The sequence below is a fragment of the Oryzias latipes genome, chromosome 19, assembly GCF_053564925.1.
Source record: "Oryzias latipes strain Hd-rR chromosome 19, Olatipes_Hd-rR_3.1".
Classification (NCBI taxonomy): Eukaryota; Metazoa; Chordata; class Actinopteri; order Beloniformes; family Adrianichthyidae; genus Oryzias; species Oryzias latipes.
The window spans coordinates 25,301,173-25,314,270 of NC_136255.1; the positions used below are offsets into that span (position 1 = coordinate 25,301,173).

At 46.0% G+C, this 13,098-nt stretch overlaps 1 protein-coding gene across 2 annotated transcripts; it reads right to left on the reverse strand.

Annotated features, from left to right (window-relative positions):
* Positions 1-79: 79 nt before the first annotated feature.
* gspt1 (G1 to S phase transition 1) lies at positions 80-12,412 on the reverse strand. 2 transcript variants are annotated; one of them, XM_004080123.5, is made up of 14 exons: positions 11,971-12,403; positions 11,668-11,712; positions 8,808-9,083; positions 8,698-8,731; positions 6,686-6,763; positions 6,430-6,610; positions 6,198-6,352; positions 4,720-4,860; positions 4,340-4,433; positions 3,152-3,232; positions 2,895-3,068; positions 1,130-1,219; positions 845-1,013; positions 80-751 (listed from the first exon to the last, which is right to left on the reverse strand). In XM_004080123.5, the coding sequence occupies exons 1-14, from the start codon at positions 12,164-12,166 to the stop codon at positions 699-701; spliced, it is 1,767 nt and encodes a 588-aa protein (XP_004080171.1). In that variant the 5' UTR covers positions 12,167-12,403; the 3' UTR covers positions 80-698. The 2 variants fall into 2 exon arrangements, with proteins under 2 accessions (XP_004080171.1, XP_011486155.1); XM_011487853.4 differs by lacking the exon at positions 11,668-11,712 and having other exon boundaries at positions 11,971-12,412.
* Positions 12,413-13,098: the final 686 nt, after the last annotated feature.

A 13,098-nucleotide genomic window follows, 5' to 3' on the forward strand; every position in this document is an offset into this window, starting at 1 on the left:
CCGAATATGTAAAAGATACAGTACATTATATGGTAAATAATGGGAGGTAATGAATAAAACAAACAAACAACAAACAAGCTTGGGTCATGATCTTTTATTTTCCGTTTGGATTATGTAACAGCGATGTGTCTGCCTGTGTGAGTTTCTCCTTGGATCATCAGAGTCACACTGAATGTATGGTCAGTCCAATGATGCCTTTCTCAGGTGGAGGAGAGACCAAAGTCAAAACTAAAAATCCCGATACAGCAAACCTTAAAAACCGAATCGCTCGGAGCCCCGACTCCTCTGTCACAAAGGGAGGTGAACTTTGAATGGTTAGAATTTGCGTCTCCTTTAGCGCTGCGTCTCCGTCCTAAAAAAACAAACAAACACAGAGCATCGCCAGCCAACAGCACAGCAGAGCCTGGGGTACAGAGGGGGCGCGTGGAGCTACATTAGTGGCATCGCTGAGCTCTCAATATGAGAAAGCTGACACTCTGGGCTTGGTCTCTCGTTTCACATTGTTCATCATAAAAACTGATTCAGTCTCGATGTTTTTCGGTGGATGTGACGTTGTCCCCCGTCTCGGCTCCTTCCTGTTGTTCTCCTCTTCGGCAGAGTCGTGTGTAAAGAGAGAGCAGCTGATTGGGTCGGCTCTGGCAGCGTTTCTCCTCTGATAAACGAGTGGAAGAACTCCATGCATGCTGCCGCGCCTGCTTTTAGTCCTTTTCCGGCACCAGCTTCAGCACTTTGCCGATGGCGATGGTCTTGCCTGGTGGTGGAAGCAGAAAAGCAGGATGAGCGGAAGCGGCAAAAAAAAAAGAAAAAAAAACAGGAGTTTGAGGGTTCGAAGACCCCCTCCCACCTTCGTCTCGCAGCGTGAATCTCCCCATCTGAGGGAAGTCTTTGAAAGTCTCTAAGCAGATGACTCCCGCCGCCCGCAGCCTGGCGATGCACACCTGGTCCTGCTTGACGAAGCGAGGTCGCGTTTTGCTCTTGTCTCCCGTCTTTTTGTCAACCAGACAGATTAAGGCCTGCGGACAAAATTAAACAGCCTCTGCTCAACAACCGTCTCATGGGAGGAGGCCACGCACCCATCCAGGTGGAAGGATGCAGTTGCCATGACGACTTCAGAGAGAGCGTCACTCACTGTGATCTGAACTTCTTCGATGCAGGTGTGGATGTGAAGGACCGCGTTGTACCCGGGACAAATGATGGACTTGTGCTCGATGATGACAATCTGAAAGGACAGGAGTTCAATCCAGACGTTTGCTCAAATAAAAAGCAGTTTAAAGTGTTCAACGTCGTATGCGGCTAAACAAGTGGGCGTGTTTTTTTTTTTTAGGAGTTTTTCCTTACCGCGAAGCGGGGGTCTAAGGGCAGGGATGTCTAGTTTAGTTTAGTCTGTTTAGTTACTACTGAATTCTATGTATTCATGATCCTTTTGATTTTATGTTTAACCTTTTCAATTACCGATATGAAGCCCATAGAGAGAAGACTGTTGTTGGGAATTAAGTCTGTACAAATAAAGTTGAATTGAAACAGTCTCAGAGAGAGAGTAGACAGAGAAACAGATTCCTCCATCTCCTTTCTGGCACTTTAACTCATTTATTATGAACACACAAACAGCGTAACAACATGAACGTCACTGCTCTTCATAGCTCTCTCAGTGATGCTGAAGGATTCAAGATTTCACACTTCCCATGAGTCTTAGTGGCTGTAGGCGGGGCTAACCCCCAGGTTGCCACAGTATTAACTTTGCGCCGAGGCGGAAGTAATGTTAGCCGTGAGTTTCCTCCGAGGCGCTACTATGTGACGGACAGTTAGCATGTCAACATTGGGCTAATGCAGATGCCAGGCCAGATTTGAGGACCCCCCATCTCCTTACGCTCTCCTGTGTGGGGGGGACAATTTGACTTTCTTGTCAGCATCCATGAAGGAAGAAGACAGTTGGATAAGTGGAATGCTGTGTGTTGACATTGTTACACAAAGATAGCGTAACACAGTCACACATCTAATCTGTTAAACTTAAAATGGCATCACCGACTGGAACAATCGGGTTTACAAGAAAAAAAAAGGCCAGTGTTAAGAATCTTTTTGGTTCCTGGCAGCTAATAGTTGTTTCTTATTTTATTAAGCAGATCACCTACATCGGTCAATTTTATTTACGGTCATGTAAAAGCAAGAAATGCATTTTGGAAGTCATTTCTTTCTGTCATAGTTTTTTGTACCAAAACAAATACTGAAAATAGAAAAAAATGGATTGATAAAAACTTTATGAATCTCCCAAGGGAGAAATTCAGGTGTCCGGCAGCAAAACACACACAATAAATAATAAATAGTTCATAAAATAGCAGTTGACATCAGGCAGATTTGTTCAACAGCAGTACCGAACCGAGCCCTTTGAGATTTTAGCGTATCGTTATCAATTACTCACTATGACTGTAAACAGAAGCTTCCCAATACATGAGGAACAAGTTTACATTTAAAAAATAGTGTTTCTGAAAACAGTCCGAAGGAAAACTGGAGATTTTTTTTTTTTTTTAAATATCAGACCGATAAACTCAAATTCTGTAAAAATATGGGGCATATACAGGTACCAGCAGTGATACATTGCCCATCCTTAGTGGATGGGGTGAAGGATGCAGAGTCACCTGCGGCTCCAAACAGAACCTTTCAGAAATCTCTGCTCTGCATCCCTGTTGTCTTTGTTTCACAGACTTAAAATAAAGATTTGGCCTTAAATCAAACCGGTTTGACGCACAACCACAACGCCCACTTGGACAGACTCTGGACTCCATCTCTGGTTTGTGTTGCCATGCCGACTTACAACAGGATGTCACCAGTCTCCGGTTTATCAGAGGAAGAATCTAGAGACCTGGGCCTTCAATGGGTGTCGCTGTAGGTGTCTTTACCTGCGCATCGAAGGTGCGGCCGGAGTGGCAGAGGTTGTCGGGGCTGCAGAGGATGAAGCCGGGGAGGATCTCCTCCTCCTCGATGCCCTTCAGCCTCAGCTTCAGGTTCTCTCCTGGAGTGGCGTCGTCCGTCTCCACGTCGTCGCTGAGGAGGCTCAGCACCTCCACCGTGTGCTGCGAGAACAAAGGCGGAGGAGAAGCTGAGCGGGAAGCTCTCCGGGGGCGGAGAACGCGCTCCCCCCACAGAGGACGCTCACCCTGTTCGGCATCATGACCAGCTGCTGGGCTTTACTGATGGAGCCCGACTCCAGCTTCCCCAGGATGACCGTGCCCATGTCCTGGGGGGAGGGGTGACAGAGAACTGTCGTTATTCAAACAGGTCCTTCAAACTTCTTTATTTAAATAGTTGTGTCCAATTTCAGGTTTTAACAAAACAAACCCCAGAAGTTTTCATTCCTGAAATAAATAAAAGCAGCTTTTCCGTGGTTTTATTTCCATGGCAACCATTTCATTTTTTGGTCATCTGGAGGTGAAGAACAGGTCGATGTAACTTTCAGAAGAATCCGCTAAAGTAAATTTTTGGCCTTCCTTAGCAACCGTAGTTTTTCGTTAACCACGCCCACATTTTTTATGTGCTCTTATAGCTTGATCCAGATATTCATCTATGCATTTATTTTTTACAATATAACAGTAAAAAACAAAAAGGTTCAAGCAACACAGATTACATTTGTAGACATTAACCTGATTTAACCCGGTGGTGGTGTGTGTGTGTGTGTGTGTGTGTGTGTGTGTGTGTGTGTGTGTGTGTGTGTGTGTGTGTGTGTGTGTGTGTGTGTGTGTGTGTGTGTGTGTGTGTGAAATTCCGTGAACAACAAAAGTTTTCATTCCTACATTGTGGAAAAATGTCCAAAAATAAATATAATTTTTTTTTTTAAAATCACCAAACTTGACACCTTGCCTATAAACTTCCTTTGCTATCCCCGACACGTGTTTTTGTTTGTGGACTTTGAACCATTTTTTTGAGATTTTGAGATCTTTGGTGGTTTCTGCTTCTGTGATGTCATCTATGGGGGTGCAAGGGTGCGCGTGGGTCTGGGGAGGTTTTCCTATTGTTTTTGTATTCTTTGTTTTGTTTTAGTGGGTATGTTTTTGTAGGAAAAGCGCTTCAGAAGTAAAGTTTAATTTGGGCTTTTTCAATTTCCAGCGCGTGAACATTTTGGTGAGTTTTTGAGTATGGGGGGGGGGGGTTCAGAAATACCTGAAGCCTGACAGAATAACCAGCAAAACGTTGCTTCACCAACTTTAACTTGAGCTTACGGTCCAAACGCTCCAGATTGAAGAAGATAAACACTGAAACCTCAGACCGCCGAGGCGTTTGATGGAAACCCGTTCCCGCCCACAGATCAGAGGCTCCTCCCCCTCCTCGGGACACGCCTGCCGCTCACCTTGTATTTGTCTACGATGGGGAGTCTGACGGGTCCGTCGCTGGATCTGTTGTAGTTTGGCAAACTGTCCAGGTGGGGGATGAATGGCAAACCCCTGGAGAGGAAGGGGCGGGGTTAGTCCGGCCGACCTGCACGCGCTCAGTCCTGCTCAGGTGAAACTTCAGCTCCACCTCCGGCGTTTTCTATCAAATCTGATTCCCAATTTTACATGACAGCTAAATTGATGCGACAATAAGGAGCAGCTTTTCTTTTCAGATCTCTCTGTCACAAAGACACCAGAGTTTTACTCTAAATGATGAAGACGATGAAGAAATTGGAACGGGGCTTCACCTTTGACCCGCAGGTCCGGCTCTATCGGTTGGCGACGGAGGCCGACTTACGTGTACCAGAGGCATTCAGGCACGGGGTCTTTGAGGTTGGCACCTGTGAGGCCGGAGCAAGGCATAAAGTGGATGTCCTTCTTGGGGTTGAAGCCCACCTTCTTCAGAAATGGCACCAGCTTCTCTTTGCACTCCTCATACCTGGAAAAACACGGAGACGTCAAAAACCAACATCTACCGGGGCCGCAGGAGAGGTCACGCCCCACCGACACGCAAAGTAGGGGGGCGGAGCCTAAGATTCAGAAGCACTGTGGGCCCATCCTGTGAAAACCAGAGAAACAGGAACTTGAAGTATTTGGGGGAACCGAGACGAGCCGGTTCAGGCGGTCTGAACGCCTTCGCAGTGAAGCATCATGGGAGTGTCCAGCCAGCAGGAGCTCTGGAACTTCAAGGTTCTAAACCTGCCGGCTTCTCTTTTAAGTGCTGCCCGAATCCACGATCCCTAGAAATTTCCCAGAAGTCTCTGTGAAGAACCAGCGTGCCTTAATGCTCACGTTTGGCAAATGTGGACCACAATGCATTGCATTTGAACAATTAATGGAGGGGGAAAAAGCACGCAAGTGGATATTTTAATAAACGATCCAAGTTTTCATCATCAGAACACAGTGGATTCATAAAAAGTCTTCATAAAATGTTCCTATTTATTGGGTTTTTACTTTGGGAAATTGGTGATGTCATTTTTACAGTTAAAAAAATAGCTAGCATGGTGTCCAAATGGCTTTTAAAAAATCCAGGGCACTCGACTAGACAATATTTTGTTTTTTTTTAGTAGTTGGGGAGTATGGAGGGAATTTCCTAAATTCATAGCAAAAACTGTCCCTGTAGAAATAAGTAAATATTTCCTACAATTTTCCTTAGGGCAAAAAAAACATTTGCTAGCAGTTCTTAATAAGGACTTTTATTTTGAGAATAAAAACCAACATAATTTTTTTTTAACCAAGATTGAATATCTTGCAAGACAATTTTTCTTCTTTTGGCGTTAAGATAAGAGTTTTTGCAGCGTATCGTTTTTGCAGGGCGGCGTTCTTCCTGTGCAGCGTTTGACTGCCGCTCACGTCACAGCGCCGCCACAAGTGCTGTCAAAATTCAACGACTCCTTTAAACGCGGCCAAGCAATACAACCTTCTTTTATTGGTCTGGTGTAACCTTCTATGCTGGCCATATCCCAAGATGCATTGCAGCCGAACCCGCTGGCGGACTGTGAAGCGGGAGTTGGAGATAATAGCTTTTTATATCTACACCTCCAAGATCAAAAGTTGGATCGAATAAGCCAGGAAGATGGTGAGCTCCACGCCCGGTTCACTACTCCTCTCTGTTCGGGACTCACGGTTGCTAGGCAACGGGACATTCATCGATGTAACGGCTGGAATCATCTAAAGGATAGAGTCATCCAAATTCACAGCTGTTAACATCCCGCCTGGCTGCGGCCGTTGACGGACGCGGCCCTCGCTTTCGGACACGCCCACAGAGAACGTCACCTGTCTAGGCTCCAGTTGACGGTGGGGTCGTCCATCTTGTTGACGAGGACAATGAGATGTTTGACTCCCGCGGTTTTAGCCAGCATGGCGTGTTCTCGCGTCTGGCCGCCCTTCTCAAATCCGGTCTCAAACTCCCCCTTCCTCGCCGAGATCACCTGCGGGAGAACGCGGTCAGAACCCAACATGCAGACGTTCTGGTGCTGGGCGGAGTTAGAAAGCGCGGCGGCCTCACCAAGACCGCCAGGTCGGCCTGAGACGCCCCTCCGATCATGTTGGGGACGAAGCTCTTGTGCCCGGGCGCATCCAGGATGGTGAAGTGCTTCTTCTCCGTCTCAAAGTAGGCTCTCCCGACCTCCACCGTCTTCCCCTTGTCCCGCTCCTCCTGGTTGGTGTCCAGAGCCCACGACAGGTACCTGCAGGAGCCGTTCGGTCAGCAGCGTTCACGCCATCCGACAAAACGGCGTCTCAGAGAGAAACCTCTTCCTCACCAAGTCTCCCGGTTCTTTTCTTTTGCTTCTCGTTCGTATTTTTCCAGAGTCCGCTTGTCCACCATTCCAGTTAGGTACCTGACAGGAAGAAGACGGAAAAAAAGCCACGTCACACGTCAAACCGAACGTCCTCAGGACGAAACCCGGAGAACATCCTCCAGACACATACAGAAAGTTTGGAACACGTCTGCTCCATCTGACACGGGTCTGATTAGAGAGGATCAGAAAAGGAAAACCGAAAAACAGGAAGAAGTCCCAGATCCCCACATTTGTGTTTTGGTTTCCTACAGATAAGATCCACTTTGCCGCAAAATCACGGTAAGTTGAAGAGATGACATTTAGAAATCGGAGCTTCAAGGTCGCTTTGTTGATTCTGCTCCTCGAGTTCAGGCGTTTGTTTTTATGCAGCAAGAACTATGATGCCGGCCTTGGAAGACAACCGGCCGGCTTAGCGGGCGTGTATGCGGTCGAATCAGGATCAGCTTGAAGTGAATGACAGTTTTAAAACTGAAATAAATAATAAACAGTAACATAACAGGGAGTGGAAAATACAGTATAAAGTGCAAATATGTCTATTTAAAAATTAAGAGTAATTAGAAGGGCATCCTTTACATGTGTATCCAGTCGTATTTGTACGGGTCAAGGGCCGACGAAGTGTGCATTATCACTTTTTAACGTACGGCGTGGAAGCCTGACGTCTGTGAAGTGCGTTAAAAAGTTATGATGCACACTTCGAAGGCCATTAACCCAAGAAGAAGAAGCCGGCGCAGTGATACAGAAGATGTAAGATAGGCGACCGGAACTTCTTTTTCGGGTGTGCGGTTATCACTTTTTAAATGCACACCCAGCAGCCAATCAGAATCGAGTATTCACCCGGACCATGGTATTTGTATAGAAGTGCATCTCCTAAGTTTTCTTCTTCCAAACAAATTAAAATCAGTATTCATTTATTTAAAAAAAAAGGCGCTTTTTATGTGCTTCTAAAAAAAATTAAGACCAATGTCCCCCTCTCCCTCCCTTCCATTCACACATACCCCACATGACCCCCCTAGTATTTTTTTTTTCTGTTTTGACTACTCGACATAAATCAATTCCAAATCTAAACTTTGGGGTCAAAACTTGTACATTTAAATTATTTAACTTTTTTTTTTAAAAAACACTAAAAACTTGAATTAAAAAAAGGATAAACTATTACCAAATGAAAAATATTGTTTGTTATTATTATAACAACTCCTGCTGATTTCTTTGTTTTTCAGCGTTGATCCTGGTTTTTCATGGGGGCGGGGCTTTAAACTCATTGGCTAAGTTCCGGTGACATCATTTTCACCCCAGAACAGCGTCTATTGTTGGCGTCACCCGTGTCATCCCCCCCGATGTGGAGCCCGGCAGCGATCACGTTGGTACGTCACCAAGACCCCCGCCTCTCACTGTCAATCATGAGTTTAAAAGCCACGCCCCCACGCAAAGAATGATCAACCCCAAAAACGGAAAATTAGTCAATTAAAAGTGTAAATTGAGAAATGAGCGAGACAAATAAATAAAAGTTCAAAGTACAAACCAGCAGCTGTTTCAGATTGACATTAATTTAAATGTTACAAATTTAGTTTTATGGTCTTTCTTCAAGTTTACAAAAATATCTTTAAATTTGATCTTGTTTTTTCAAAATGTTCAATATTTCTTTCAGCATTTGGATTCAAACTGTTTTTAAATGCGTTTCAACTCCACAATCTGGTTTTTCATTCACCTGAACCGGATTCAGATTTGACAGCTTGGATTTTCAAAATAAAATCAGCGCGAGTCACAAAAAAAGGTTTGAGAAAAATGAACAAAAGTTCCGTCTTTTCCAGTTTGTCGCTAAAATCTGCAGATTGTGACCTTCATCCTGTAGATCAACGGTTGACAAAGCAGAATAAGAACAACAGGAACGTTTTCAACGACCTGCTGACGTCATCCTGCTTCAAAGCTCTGATGATGTCATGATGAAACCATAAACATCAAAGCATTTTACTCACATGATTTGTCCTCCAATGGTCGACTTTCCAGCATCTGATAAACACAGAGAACAGCCATGACTTCAGGGTTTTTCTGCAGACTAAAGACCTCCAGGACGGGCGACACGCACCCACATGACCGATGAAGACCACGTTCACGTGCTCCTTCTTGGGCGCGTCGGGCGGCGGAGGCGCCACCTTTGGTACGGGCATCTCCTCCTCTTCCTCCTCCATCATCATCATCTCCTCGTCTTCTCTCCCCGCCGCGCCTCCCTCCCCGCAGGGCCTGTCCGTGCCCAGGTCCTCCTGGCCTCCGCCGCCCTCGCCTCCCCCGGGCTCCTCCTTCTGCTCCCACGTCTCCTCCTCCGTGGTCATGTCCGCCTCGGAGTTTCCGTTCTCCACCGGGGCTGAAGCCACACAAACGCACAGATCCGGTCAGTCCGGGCTGGACTTGCACTTTTTCCTTTTTAGCTTCTCCTTCTCAAAAAAAAAAAAGAAGGTTATTAAGAGAGGACTATGAAGGATAATATAGAATGTTTTGAATTTCCTATAGGAACTCAACCAGGAGAAAAAACTCCCTAGAAACATCGAATCAGCTCTGGATTCCCACAGTTCCAAATTTTCCAGCTCAGTGACAGCGCATAAAGATTTTTTTCTTCTCGTTGACCGATCTTTATTCATAATCAGGCTGTGCAGATCGACTTCTGGGGACGCAGAACCGTATCAGACCGAGCAGAAGGTTAAAAACTGGACTGACACTAAGATTTCTACCATTTTTACACCTTTAGACCCCACCGGGACGTGTCTGTTTTGTGGCTAAAAGTGCAGCAAACGAGGCGGAACTTCAATAAAAAACATGTGAGAAGTGCAGCTTCTCCGTGGGTCATAAGTCCACGTTCTGGCTTTAGTTGGTGCTGAAAACTGTCTTCTTGTGGCATTTTTCTGATGAAAATTACCCAATTTTTCAGAGCATGAGCTGCAATTTTTTGCAAAAAAGATGTAATAAAAGTTGAGTTAGAATATTTAAAAACTGTTTGATGTGTGTTCGTTGTGGTTTCAAGATGTTTAACAAGGACGACTCATCGTGCGCTGAGACGCTGTCACTTTAACCTAATGCCTCATGGGAGATGTAGTGCAAACAGCCGCAGAACGCAGACAGACTAGCATCTCTGAGCTTCATTGTTTTGTTCACTTGTTCCACAGTCCGATAACGGATTCTGTGGAAAGCTACACCGCTAAAGACGAGCTTTAGCTGCTATTTTTGAGCAGAATCGGAACAAGGAAGTGAAGAATTTAACCACTTCTGATTGGTCAGACTGATGGCGTATGATTAAGCCTCCAAGAATGATTGGTGGAGACAGTTAAAGGGGCGGGACTTTTCCGAAAACAGCTGATGCTACGGCTAAATGGCGGTACCGTCATTCTTATCAAAATGTATTTAATAGAATCAAATAAACACAAAGAAAACAGTATTTTATGATCTTTCATATTCCTAACTACTCAGTGTTTTATCTGTTTGGATGAACACAGAGCTGAAATCCTGGAGATGGGAAATATTTTTAGATCAGTGAATGAGAGTAATTTCCCACTGCACACTGGTTGAAAAACACTGCACTAGAGGGCATAGCAGGTGTGTTTCCGAGTATTTTCTACTGACAGCAACACAGAGGAAGCAGCAACGAGCAGCCGGTTTGACCCACGGACTTCACATTAGACGAGCAGGGAGGGGCTTCTTCTTCTTTAGCTACTGCTTACTGGCGCATGTCCGTCACCTGAAGTTGAAAGCGGCTTGGTGTGAAACAGCAAAGTGGTGCAAATCTGCTGAATCTGGCTCTATTCTGATATCGGACAGACTTGGTGTCGTGACACAAACCGCAATTATTGATTTCAATTTCCACGGTTGGCAATTTTGTGGCACTTCCGTGACACAAAAGCGGACGCCATCCATAGATTACGACAAAATCCGAGTCCCCCGTTTGGTCGAGGTTTAACCCGATTTATCTGGCAACGCTACGCGTTTTATAGGTAAAGCCCGAACATAGCGACGTGTGAACTTGATGATGGGAAGGAGGGGCGGGGTTGCTCCACACCAAAGGTCCCGCCCACAATCTGAGGGGACATTTCAAATAAAGTCCTGCAACTCTGCAGAAACTAAATCCTAGAAAACAAAACCGGTTTAATGATTTTGGCTAAAAATTGGCAAATATAGTTAAAGTAGATCAAAAGATGATTGGAGGGGAAAGTTTACAATCTTTCTGTAACCCTTGTGCTATCCTAGGCACTTTAACATTGGGAGTTGGGTCATCTAGACCCACTAGCCAGTGCTCCGAACCTTTTTTCTTCAATGATTTGTGATCTTCAATGGTGTCCATGGATTACATGAAATCTTTCCACATTTATCCACCTTTGTCATGGTAGGGAGAACACGTCAATGTAAGGATCGGGTCATCTGGACCCCACACGATAGCACAAGGGGTTATACTCCAATTGTGTGGCTGGGAGGAGTGAAACTGATTTATTTTCCTCCCCTTTTCTTTGAAGTCTTAGCGTTTTTAAGGCCTAATTTCCTCTTTTAATTTGCTTCCTCTTATGAGGAGATGAACTTTTCCTGCAGCAGGAGAGTGGCTGAGTGACACCACAGATAGGTCAACATCTCCTCCTAATCAGATGTTTGCACGCGGCTCTGGGGGCCACAGCGGCCCGGGGCCTCCCTGCATGTGTCCCTAATCTCAGCCTGTGTCCGTGGGAAGTCTATTCTGGGCAGGGGCGAGGGAGGTTGCATCATTTTTCTGCGTAGGCCCGTGCACATGGCTTCACACCGTGCCGGAGCCCGGAACGCGGGGCACGCGCTGCTTCGGCTGGAGCAGGCAGCGCGTGCCCCAGGTGTCAGGTGTGTCCGGGTGGAGGGGGGTGACCACCTGAGCCGGGAGGGGCCGGGTATAAGTCAGCAATGAGAAAGTGCGGTGTCAGAGGTTCGGCGTGGGTGCGTACCGGCTGCGTCCGCCACCTCCATGCTAGCAGCGGGGTCGGGGGAACCTTAAAGGGGGAGAACAGAGTCAGTCAAACTTTTCGCGTAATCGTGTTTAAAGGGTGACACGGTTTCGTTATGAACGTCTCTGTGATCCAGATAGGCTATGACACAGTTAGCAGGCGCGACTAACACGTAGGCTGACTTGTTAGTGAGTTAAGAGGCGCGATAACTGAGGTTGGACGACTTTCAAAGCTAACTTAGCTAGCTAGCAGCATGCTAGCTAGTTCGGCTAACTTCCATGCCGCCGCCTGGGACGAACTCACCGTCAGAGGCCGGCATTTCCGCGGCGCTGGCTTGAAGGAAGCTCGGTACAAACTCCGGGGCGTTGACGTTAGGGACGAACGGCTTGGCGTTGATGTTGAGGCCGGCGAAGGCAGTCTGGAGCTCCGCCGCGGGAGCCGGGGCCTCGCCATCCTCCTCCAGCTCCCATGAATCCGGGGCTGTGTCTCTCGAGTCCATGGCTGCTGCTGCTTCCAGAGTTGACGACGCTTTTTCCGGCCGAGCTGTCTGGGTCTTTTTTATTTAAGTTTGGTTTAAAGGCAATCTGTTGCTGGTGGGGTTCAGACTCCGAGCAGCAGGTTTGGTGAAGTTCCCATAGCTCTGCTAAGCCTGGCTTTGATGAGCATATGGATCCCGCAGCTCACGCGAAGCGACGCTTACGAGCTGCACTGCCGACCGCTGCCGCTAGGGGTCAGCAGGGAGCCACAGCTCCACGTTAACCCTGTGCTTTCGAACATTAACTGTTTATGATCACAACTCTCCTATATTTTTAAAAAGTCCATTCTGGTGAACCATGCAATAAAGCGAATCAAGGATTTGGCATATTTACAAGAGAAATAGGTTGCCCCCTTACTATTTAATTTACACAAAGTAATCTGAAACGATCAAAAACAGACAATATAGAGCAGGGGGGTGTCAAACTCAAATACAGTGGGCCAATTCTAATGCACATTGGATATGATCTCCAATTATAATTACACTGTGGGCCGAATTTGGCCCCCGGGTCTGAGTTTGCCACGTGATACAGGGGCCCTAAATGCATATTGCTTCTAAAAAATTGTTATATTTAGCTTTCCTTCATTAGTACCCATATATTTCTTCGTGTATTTACTTACTGTTTTCCATTTTTACAATTTCTTTTTTTTAAACATTTCGCAGGCCTTGTTAATACTGGGAATGACGACCTGTTTCTGGTCTGATTATTATGCTGTCTTCTTGAGATGCACCTTGTGATTCTTTCTGTGAAAAGTGCTCTAGAAATAAATACATTCTACTCTACTTATTACCTGCACCTTCTTTATCCTCTGTTGGCACTATTTATCTCTATTTATTGTTCTGACCATTGTGTTATTTTTTATTTTGCTTAGGGGGTTAAGCATTGGTACCGCAGC